The 11,720-nt window shown below is 27.4% G+C and overlaps 1 protein-coding gene across 2 annotated transcripts in view; it reads right to left on the bottom strand.

Annotated features, from left to right (window-relative positions):
* Nucleotides 1-9,704: 9,704 nt before the first annotated feature.
* The window catches only part of LOC122507295 (protein bric-a-brac 1-like), a 603,721-nt gene continuing 601,705 nt past the window's right edge, over nucleotides 9,705-11,720 (bottom strand). Inside the window, exon 6 of one of the 2 annotated variants that reach the window (XM_043619923.1) lies at nucleotides 9,705-11,702. In XM_043619923.1, the coding sequence (XP_043475858.1) occupies nucleotides 11,221-11,702 (482 nt within the window). In that variant the 3' untranslated portion in view covers nucleotides 9,705-11,220. The remainder of the gene's footprint in view (nucleotides 11,703-11,720) is intronic. The other variant, XM_043619914.1, reaches the window with a different exon arrangement.

Genomic DNA, 11,720 nt, shown 5'->3' with positions numbered 1-11,720 from the left:
ATGGAAAAATAATATTGATGAAATATTTATTTAAAAAAGAAGTTATTGTTTTCGAATAATTTTACAAATTGGAGAAATTCGTATATAAATGTAATAGAACATTTTATTATATTTTTTTTGAGAATCTATTTTTTAGAGTGAATCAGAATATTTTTTAGGGTCAAGGGAAAAAGACAAAATTTTGTTTGGAAATCAGGGAAAAAGAGAATTAAATTTTTGTAGCAACCCTGATTTTATTAGAGATTTAATTTAGTTTAGTTTAAGATTTATAATTTAATGAAATTAAAAGCAATTGATTAAATCTTTTTGTTTTTGAGAAAAGAAAATTGGTTCTTAAATTGTTTATTAATTCGCTGTATTGTGAACAAACATTTTTGAAATATTAGAAAATCATGACAGAAAAGTAAAAAGAAAACATTTCGTTTATAGGTGATGAGGACGAGGATGAATATTAGGTCGAGGGAAGAAATCATGTGAACAGAAAAAATTGCAATTTATTTTTTTCATATTTATTATTATTGCATACTGTTTATGTTAGTATATTACTTAGGTATACGTGCCAAGTAGCAACTTAAATGTATGATTGCGTGATTCTGTTTTGTTCCTCCGTGCACGCACGGGTTTTTTTTTTTCTGTAGGTAGGTTGTAAGGTAATGTACTCCATTATATATAGGGTGTATTTATAGGTATAGCATATTCGGTAGAACGTCACCTTAAGAACTAGAGTCGGTATAATAAATAAAAGAATCAACGGGTGGCGGTTGTTTTTTTTTTTTTTTTTTTTTTGCAAGGTAAGGTAACGTCTTCCTCGTAGCAGCATCCTCGCATCGATGCTAAAATTGCCTTTTTATTTTTCTCCTTAAAAAAAGAAAAAAAAATTGTTTTTTTATTTTTTCACCACATCTGTTTACTTAGGTAGTACACATGTATCGCGTCTTGAGAAACGCATTATCGGTACGCTCTACGCTCAATTAAATAACAAATTGGGCTATCTACTCAAGTCTGAAAGAGGACATCTTCTCATTCGAAGAAATAAAAGTCTAAACTTAAAAAATAAAAATCAGGGAAGGAGGGGGGAGGGAGGGGGTATAGATTTTATCAACGCCAACAAAATTGTCGCGCGTTTTACAATTATAAATCTATAAATTTCTAAGAGACACCAGCCGCGTGTTTTCATTTTTTTTTATTTCTTCTTTTTCTTAAAAAAAAAAGCTTCCATTTTTTGGTATTATACAATTATTCACAGCCGGGCAGGTGCCTTTTTTTCTACAAAAAAAAAAAAAGAAAGGGCGTCGAAATAAATAATAGTAACAATAAATGAAACTCACTAACAACGTCGACGTCCGCAAATTATCAATCGAAGGGCGATGTCGAAATAATAAAATAATAATTAATTAATTAATAATAATAATAATAGTAATAATAATAAATATGTTACACGTGCGTCAAACACAATGCCGTACATTCTCTCTATTTACAATAATATTGAATAAACGTAATTGGTTGCGAATTCGCGACAGAAATGCCAGCGAGTGATAAAAAATTGCACCGTTCCCTATTTTTAAATAAGAGCGTCAATTTCGATTATATTTTGATTTTCGACACAGCGGAAAAATATTCTCCAAGAATTTTTTTTTTACTTTACGAAAAACAAATTTTCGAAATTGACGCACTTCTTATTTTAAAATGCCCGTTAAAATAAAAAAGAAATCGATTTTCGTTTCTTGTTGGCAAATTGTGAAGAAAAGAAATATATATTCGCTGGCAATTCTAAATTTTCGCGCGTTCGCTGTGCGTTCCTTGTGTGTGATTCTTACAAAGAGCGATACCTTCTAATGTACAATTTTTCGCTCTTCGAGTTCTTGCGATAGTTTCGCCTTCTTTTGGGTTTTTTTTTTTTTTGTCCTTTTTACTTCTGTAAACTATGATGCAAAAATTGTGGTACATGGCTACTTTTATTCTCTCATTTTTTGACACTATTTTAGAGAAAAATTCAAGATGATTCGCTTTTGTTTGGTTCGCCTACCTTGCGGGGTTGTGTGTTTTTTTTCGAAAATGATTACCAAAGAAAATTCACTGAATTTGTTCGAAAAAAGGTTTTTGTCTAGATATAATCTCTACCAACTAAATTCTATACGTAAAAAAAGAAAGGAATCGCTCGTACGATGATTTAAAAAGAATTATTGTTCCGCGATCAGGATATAGAAATTCTACACTGCTGACAATTGTTATTTTTTTTTTTGAGAAACAAGATTTTTTTTATCCAATTTTTACGCACCCAGCAGTAAACCCCTTTTTTCAATATACCTATATATCAATTTATATAATATATATATTTATACTTCAATATATATATATTTTTTTTCCGTATCTTCTATATCAATAATAGCGCATTAGATACTTTTTTTTTGTTCACTTATTTCTTAGGTATGTAATATATAGGTGTTTGTTTTTTTTTCCTCTTCACATATCAAAAAATTGTGAAAACGAAATTCTCAAAGCATCCGCTACACTCTTATTTACTTTTTTATTTTACTCTTCCTCTCCTTTGTTCGAAATTAAAAAGTACCTCTTTTAAAAGACATGCCATTCAGGGTATTACCGGTGTGGATATCCAAAACTGAAATTTTGTCGGATGTGTCCCTTTGGCGAATAAATTTTAAAATTTTGAAATTTTGAAATTTATTCGGATGGGACATTATTTTTATTATCATTCGTTCGAGACATTCATTCAAGATTTTTTTTTTTTTTTTTTTTTTTGTATCACTATTTTTGCGAACTTGATTATTTTCTTTATTTTGATAATAAAAAAATAGAGCAATTTTGCTACTTTCCGAAAAAGCTTCAAAAAAAAGGCTTTTTTTGTTATAAAATTCTGAATTTTATACAAGTGTAACAAAATGTTTATTATATATAAATATAGTCGAGTTCGCAAGCTTAGTGGAACAAAATTAATACTCATATTCTAAGACGAAAATTTTGAACGCTTTCTTTCATGTACAAGTGGTCACGATCTACGGGACTCCATTTTTAAAATTTTTTTTTTCGTTTGGAAGGCACTTTCTACTTTTTTTTCATTTCTTTATACAATATTTAATTTAAACTCTCGTCCTCTTTCGCTCTCGCGCGCTTTCTTTCTCTCACTATAAACTTAGCCGTCACACATTTTTATTTTAAAAAACTTCTACTTAGTTTTGCCGCTCATAAAATTGAACTTTCGCTTCACTTTATTTATTTTTTTTTTCTTTTGAACACATTATATATGCCTAAATCGTAAAATACCTTCAGCCGAGATCTGTATAAGTCTTAATCGATTTGGAAATGAAAAATACACTATACGTTTGAAAACGCCAAAAAACAGTCCTAGAGTCTCACTTTGTTTTTTTACAACGTCACGGCTAGTCTTTAACGATCCTGTCTTTTTTTTTTTTTGACGAAACTTTTTTGTGTAAAATTTTGTCTATCGCCCTCTTCTCGTTTGCTCACTTTCTTTCTTTTTTTTTAAATCTTTTACTCGCTCGCACTACTAGATTGAATTTTTCTTTTTGTCGCACAAAAAACATTTGTATCAAGAATATTCTTTTTCCCCTCTTTTTTCCACTGTGACAAAAACTTGACGATAACGAACAGAAATTATTAATCTCGTATTATCGCGCGCTCGAGTCGAAGCGACAAACGCTGCGTTTTTGCCTTTTCCTCATCTTTCTCAACTCTTGCGAAGGCCACTTCGAATTTTATTTTCTCGTCATTAAACGTACAAGAGCTCCGGAATCAGAGACCGACATTAAAAGCGCGAAAAGGATCTAGACTTCGCGTGATAATCTGTAGATTAACGCGATTTATTTTCATTAATTAGTACGCGACAACCTTGCCAAATTAAACATTTTTCCTCATTATTTCGTGTCTTTTAACGACTTTGTCATTTCTCGCACGCAAAAATAAAAAAGAGAAAAAAATTCATTATTTTAAGAAAAGATAATTTTTTCTCATTTTTCTCTTCTTGAAATTAATGTTTAAAAGTAAAATAAAAAATAAAATAAAATTATAATTAAAATTAAACTTTACATTTTTTTTAAATTAACATTTTGATGGTGAAATTCACAAAGTTTTCGCGATTGATAGATATTTTTTCACGAGAACAATATTTTTTGAATTGTCGAACAAGAAATAGTTTCTAAATTTTTACTGATCGACGATTGTGTGAGAAAAAATATTTTTTATCCAAAGAACAATATTTTTGTTTACAAATTTTTGTTTTCAAATTATTGATCAAGAAATAGTGTAAAAATTTCCATTGATCGACGAATGGAAGAAAAATAAATTCTTTTACGCAGAGAACAATAATATTTTTTAATATTTTTGTTAATAATTAATTAATATTTAATATTATTAAAATATTATTAATATTTAATTTAATTTATTATTATTATTAAATTATTAAAATTAAATAATAATTAATATTTTTGTTTACAAATATTTCTTTCCTAAATTGTAGATCAATAAATAAAATATTTTTTCTATCGATAAAAATTTGAATGGAACAATAAATTTTTTCTCGTCAACTGCTGATTGTGAACTTTGTGAATTTTTTAAACTTTGCCAACGTTGAATGAACAAAACAATTTTGCTAACATAAATAAAAATTTGATTTTGATAATCGAAGTTTGAAATTAGTTTCCAATTGTGTTGAGATCTTGTATTAAAATATAAAACTTAAAAGTACTCGAAAAACAATATTTTAAATAATAAAAATTGCTATAAAGTAAACGTAAAACGTAATTAACGTATTTAACAGAATTTTAACAAATTTAGAATAAAACGATTTATAATTAAAAAAAACAATTTGTTTCTAAAATGTAAATTAGAAAAAGAAAATAAAATCATAGATTAGAAATATTTCTAGAATTCCATAATTTTTAGTCGAAAATGACGAGGAAAATATCTTTTTTTCCCCAATTTTCTAATTTTATTTTTCTATCAATATAATATTGCCGTAAAAGTATATTCATTAAATTGCCAAATTTCTAAAGAAGAAAATTTGTATTAATTAAAATTAAATTATGGTATGAAGACTAGTTTTCGTAAATAACAAAAAAGAATTAATTTTGAAATTTAATTCACGTTTTTTTTTGGGGAAAAATTGTTAGAAAGTAGCAAGATTGATGGGCAAAGGCCTCGGTGTGTTCGCGTGCGATCTCCGGAAGATCGAAAATTCTCGAATGAGAAATTCTTCGATCTAATTGGCGGTGTAAAAAATTTTGAAAAATAGCACGATCTTTCGAAAAAGAAATACACACTCACACACGTCTCATCAAGCTTTCTCTTTCTCTCTTTTTAGCCTCTCATGAAATCGGTCACACTTTTCCTCCAAAAAAGCACAAAGTTTGACACTCATTCTCTCAAGTGCAAATCCACACTCATCGTTTTCTTTTTTTTTTCATCTTTTGTTTGTCTTAAATTTTTTTTCTAATCCCTAAACCTTAGAATTTTTATACTTGGCATACCCCAAATATGGCAGGAAGGCAATCATTACACTTAATAACTTACAGCGATCTCTTTCTCTCTTTCTTTTTCGCCGCTAACGCCTTTCATTTTTTAGCCGCCGTCCAAATTTCATTTGTCTTTTTGTTATTCATAAATTTTAGTTAATTTTGTACATTTATTTATTTTTCTTTTGCGCCTCTCTTCACTTTTTTTTTTGTTTTTAATTTAAGTATATCGGTAGCGGTAGCAGCGGTATGACAGCTCATTTTTTTTTTTTTAATCGTCAATTATTGCTCTTTGAGAAATCACAAAAATAATCTTTTTCACAGTGCATTTTGGAATTGATGGTTTTTTAGTGCACACATCTTCTCTCTGGCCCTGTGTGAATAATAAAAGAGCAATCCTATATCCTATTTTCTCTGAACCTTTCTAGAAAGTTACACGTGCCGATGGCGCGCGCACTCTTGTGCTGCACGTCCGTCGTTGACTAGAAAACGCTGGCCTTTGTAAAAACATTTTTTTTTATTTTATTTTTATTTTAAACGGTTCGCTCTATCGCAAAGCGAAATGCGTTTCAGCAGCTTGAAAGCACGTTACGCACGACGCACTTTAAAGAAGTTTTTTCTCTAAAGTAAAATCATAAACCCCCTTAGAAAAAAACCAGCTATTTTCTTTTATTTTTAAATCCAAAACTTTTTCAAGTGTTAATTTTTTTTATTCTAACATTTTTTCTTCAAATTAAGTTTTTCTTTTTAAAGAAGGAAAATTTAATATTCAATTTCTGGATTTAAAAGTAGCGTTAAAAAATATTTTCTTTGTAAAATATCTCTTTTTATTCTAATTTCCCTTTCTGTTGATTTTCAAATCGAAAGAATGAAAATAGTTTTCTCCCTCAATACATTTTTTCTTTCTAAATTGTAAACCCATTTCTTTTATGAATCATTTGAATTTTACATAATTTTTTATGACCATTTAAATACCAATAGTTTTTGTTTTTTAGAAAAAGAGATGAATTTTTTCAAATAATAATTTTTTGTTTTCTTTTGGAGATTTTTATTTTTACATGGCACAAAAATTTTTAAATGGTACGATTTTTTAAAGCTTCTCTTGATTCTTTTTTCTTTTTGAGTGGTTTAATCTCATATAGCTGGTTTTCTACTTTTTATATTTGTTCTGCTTTTTGAGTCCTTCAAAAAGGATTTAGAATTTTACTAAATATATTGTTTTGATGACTTTTATATAAAATAAAAATACAAATGAATATTTCTAACTTTCAGTGATCACATCAGCTACTAAATAATTAATCCTAATAGTTTTTTCTTTAAAAAAAAAAGTATTAGATACTCGTATACTTTCTTATTTAACAATCGCATGTTAAAAATGCTAAATCTGATAGATATTGTGACTTAAAAAATAAGTCGAGTTTCAATAATATTACAATTTCTATTCTACACGAATAAGAGTTTTACAATCCACTTTTTTTTCACTTTAACTTCTACAGTCTTTTTGTCGAAATGAAGGTGAGATATTTCGTTTAAAAAATTGTTATAGGTAATATATATTATAATATACACTATATTATAATATATATTATATTACAAATATGTTAAAAATATTATTTTACAGTAAAAAGAAAAATATTTTATTTTTTTGATTTTTGCATTTCTACATCACAGCTAGAAACACAAAGTATTAATATTTCACCTTGCATCTCATCTTTTCGAAGGACCCTATCAACTTTTTCTCTTTTTTTTATTTTTCTTTCATTCACTCACTCTCTCTCTCTCTCACTCACTCTCTCACGAACGTAAAATATAACGCGAGTATTCTATAATACAGGAAGACTTATCAAAAACACCAGAAAACGAAAAAAAAAAAAAAGAAAGTTTCCTCGTGACGATCGACAATTCGTCATCGAGTCTCTTCAATTTGGCACGTGTCACTCTGAAGAAAGGATCCCAAAAACTTTTTACCGTGATATCGACAATTTGAGAGGCTCTTCACTCTAAATTAATAACTTCCGAGCCATTAATTTTCACAAAGATTTTATAGAGTTCAGACTTCAAAGAATGTTCATCGTCTTTTTGTTTTAAATGCATTACGTTTAAAATTGGAATTCTTAGAATTTATAATTCTTTGGAATATTTATTGACATTCTTTGAAGACTCGTGAAAACTCTTGATATTAGAATGCAAAAAAAAAGGAAAATGGAAAATTTTCATTTTATCATTTTTTAAAAAATATATTAGAATTATTTATTCGTAGGAATGTTAAATGAAAACCCCTGTTTTTTTCAAGCTTTGAATTCTTTTTTTCGGTTTGGGAATTTTTTTTTTACTATTTTTTATTTGAAATTTATAGGAAATTTAATAATAATAATTATTAACTATAATAATTTGAATGTTCTTTCAATTATTTATTTTGCATTATTTTTCTTTATGAATCACAATTTTTTAAACAAAATTATTATTTTGTTTTAGAAAAAGAAGAAAAATATTGAAAGAAAGATAGAATCATTATTTTTATATTATAAGAATATTGTTACTGTAACTTCATCAATATTATTTTCATCATTTTAATTCAATTATTATTTTCTATAATTTAAAATTATTTTTTATGAAAATAATAATTGAATTCCTTAAAAAAATTTTATTACTTATAAAAATAATTGAATTGCAGTCAAATTTTTATTATTTATGAAAATAATTAAATGTTTGCATAAAATTTTATTAACAATTTTTTTTAAATAATTGAATTCTTTTTGGGGAATTTTATTAAAATAGTAGATATTGAAAATCATTGAAATTAGAAAAATTTTTGAAAATAATTAAAAGTAGGACAATTTTTTTTGAAAATTATGAAAATAATTGAAATTTGGAGAAGAATGTTGTTATTTATAAAGATAATTGGAATTTTTTTTCAAATTTTGAACATATTTGATTTTTATAAGAAGAATTTCATTTTTTCTTCAAATAATTGAATTTCTGCAATTATTTGAAAATTTTATTATTTTATTTAACAATTTTTTCGAAAAAATCAATTTTGTTTTGAAATTAGATTTTTTATTTATTATAAATATATTTTAATAAAATTTTTTTTAAATAATTGCACTTTTCGCGGAATTCATTTAAAATTGTATGAAAAAATAATTGAAATTCTACAATGATTTTTATTATTTATAGAAATAATTGAATTTTTGCATCGATTTTAATTGAAAAAAAAAATTAAATTCTTAAGAAAAATGTTATTATTTAGAAAATTAATTGAATTATTGCCCAAAAAAAATTGATTAAAATCTTTTTAATCATTCAAATTTTGCAAACAATTTTATTATTTTTGAAAATAATTTAATTTCTCAGAAGAATTCTATTATTTACGAAATTAATTGAATTCTTTCCAAAAAATTGATTAAAATCTTTGAAATAATTTGAATTCGTCAGAAGAATTTTATTATTTTTCGAAATACTTGAATTCGTCAGGAGAATTTTATTATTTATGAATATAATTGAATTTTTGTGAAGAATTTTGTTGAAATTTTAAAAAATAATTGAATTCCTTTGAAAAATTGAATTATTTGTAAAAAAAATTGAATTTTTTACAATAATTTTGATTAAAAAATCTTTGAAATAATTAAAATTTTGTAAAGAATTTTATTATTTTTGGAAATCATTGAATTCTTACGAAAAATTTTAATATTTTTTATATTAATTGAATGTTTGAGAGGAATTTTTGAACATTTTTTTTTTTTTAATAATAGAATTGTTTTGTGAAATTTTAGTGAAATAGTAATTAAAATTTGAATTCTTTTTGGGAAATTTTATTAAAATAGTAGATATTGAAATCTTTTTTTTTTTAAATAATTGAATTTCTGCAATTATTTCTAATTTCTTTAAAATTGAATTTTTTTTTTTAGTGTTTTCAACATGAATTTAAATTAGAAAATTTTTAAATTCTATTATTTTTAAAATTACTAATTGTATTTGAAAAAGGTAGTGAGAAGTTAGAATTGTTGCTAGTTATAAATTATTATTATTATTGTTAATGTAAATAAAAATTATCTTTCGGAAGGAATTTTCAAGAATATTTTTCGAATTTCTTTTTTATATTTTTTCTTCCGAATAATTGTAGCGATTTGTAAAAAAAATGATTCTTGTAAAGATCATGATTAAAATTTTAGAAAAAGAACATTTAAAAAATATTTTTCAGCTTTATTAAATATTAATATTAAATATTAGCAACTCCAAAGATAATTTTCAAACAGATTTTCAAAATTGACAATTTGTTTTAATTTTGTAAAATTTACTACAGTTTGGGGAAAAATGGAGAATTTTTACTGTCTAAAAATAAAAACAGAAAAAATTCGGACATGAAAAATTTGCGCATTAGTAAACAATCTGGAAAGTATAATTACAGGTGTAATTATTACCTTTTTAAAAAAATATTTCTGAATTTAAAAAAGATAAATTCATTAAAGATCTAGTCTCTTAGTAAAACCAAGTTGTTACGAGATAACAAAGCATCAGAAATAATTTTTTTTACAATTCGTCATAATTTTTTCCTGTTTAGGCAAATAATTTAAATTAATTAATTTTAATTTAATCAACTTGTAACAAATAATGAATGAATTTTTTTGAAGTAGAAAAAATGAATTCAAAGACTTTGAAAATCGAAAAACATAAATTGGAAGTTAATAATGAAGAGTCGATGGCCGAGGGTAAATTTTTATTTGTTTGTTTGTTTTTTTTTTTGAAAAAATAAAAGCGTTTTGCTCGAGCTGGCTTAGAATAGGGCCCGCGATTGGGGCCTTTTTTTTTTTGCTCAGTATCACTGAAATGAGTAGACGAGGCGTCGGTCAGCCGTGAATCGTCTTTTTTGCGAACTCTTAAAAACTATTATACATTTGGCATTAACGTATAGTATCGTATATGCGTAAGTATAAATAACATATAGTACTTGCTCTTACCTCGCGTCATTTTCGCGACGGCACCTACATTTATATGCATATTTTTAATGCGTCCATCGACACGACACGATTATCTAGACTGGAAAGTGGTGCAGCGCTCTAAGGCGGCAATGCAACCAGGTTTCTACGGTATTTACTAAAATAAAAAAAAAAAGTAAAAAAAAAAACAAAAAAGAATAATTATTGTAATAATAATAATAAACGATACGTGGGTGCGAGCGATTTTTTTGGCGTTCGCCAGCCAATCACCGGGACTCGAAAATTCTTTGAGGGGGGATGGGGGAGGTATCGAGTCCTGATGACGAGAAGAACCGGGACTTACAAGTCATTTTCTAAAAGCTACTTTTCGTCCTCTGATTTTTTTTTGAAAAATCTTTTTTTTTGATTGTTAGCCTCGCCTTGTAATCGACGCTGTCCTCCTTGTATACGTAAATAATACCCTCTTCTTAATTATCTTACTTATTATATAAGCACTCGTATGTATATATGTATATCCGAAAGAAGCGCCAGGAATCTCGGATAAGGTATTTTCGATCCTGGTCTCGACCTTCTTTGATATTCCCAATGAATTACGACAATTTGGCGAGACCTCGAGATTCGGAAGCGCGCGAACGACCCCTGAGTGAGTGTCTTGTTATCGTATACCTCTGGAAGGTCATCGCAATCACCTCGTGTGTTTTATTTTTTTCCTAAGAAGAAAATTCCTAAGAATTTTTCAGAATTTTTCGCTTTTGTTTTTCTTCTTCTTCTTCTTCTTTTTTTTTGATAGCTTACTATTCGCACCGAGAGTCCGTGAGTGGTTCGAGTTTCACTGAAATTTTGTCCTTTTCTTTGAGACTGTGCGGACTTTTGACGAGATCGGCAATGTCCTCTTGGAAGAGTGTTTCGGGCCGTGGACTGACGAAACTTCGAGCTGGCTTGTAGGTCATTCCACTGACGCCAATGCCAACTTCGACACTGCTGGGTAAATGTCCGGGATCCATTAGTGGACCGAGAGGACTCGCCAGGGGACTTTCCATTGGACTTTCGGGTGGACCTGAGCCTGGACTCGCCAGGCCGAGATTCAGTGGTGAATTGCCATTGTTGTTGCTATTACCACCGAGACCACTGGTGTTATTGTTGTTGTGATGATGCAGGCTCGCTTGCTGCATCGCCGCTTGGAGATTCGACGAGAGACTTGTCGAGAGATTCGTCGCGAGCATATCGTGTTGTGAGTGCGCCGCTGCTACCATACTGCACATCTGATGCCTTAGACCTGCGAAATTTCGAATTT

The sequence above is a fragment of the Leptopilina heterotoma genome, unplaced genomic scaffold, assembly GCF_015476425.1.
Source record: "Leptopilina heterotoma isolate Lh14 unplaced genomic scaffold, ASM1547642v1 Lhet_114, whole genome shotgun sequence".
Taxonomy (NCBI): Eukaryota; Metazoa; Arthropoda; class Insecta; order Hymenoptera; family Figitidae; genus Leptopilina; species Leptopilina heterotoma.
This window is presented reverse-complemented; position numbering and strand designations above follow the sequence as displayed.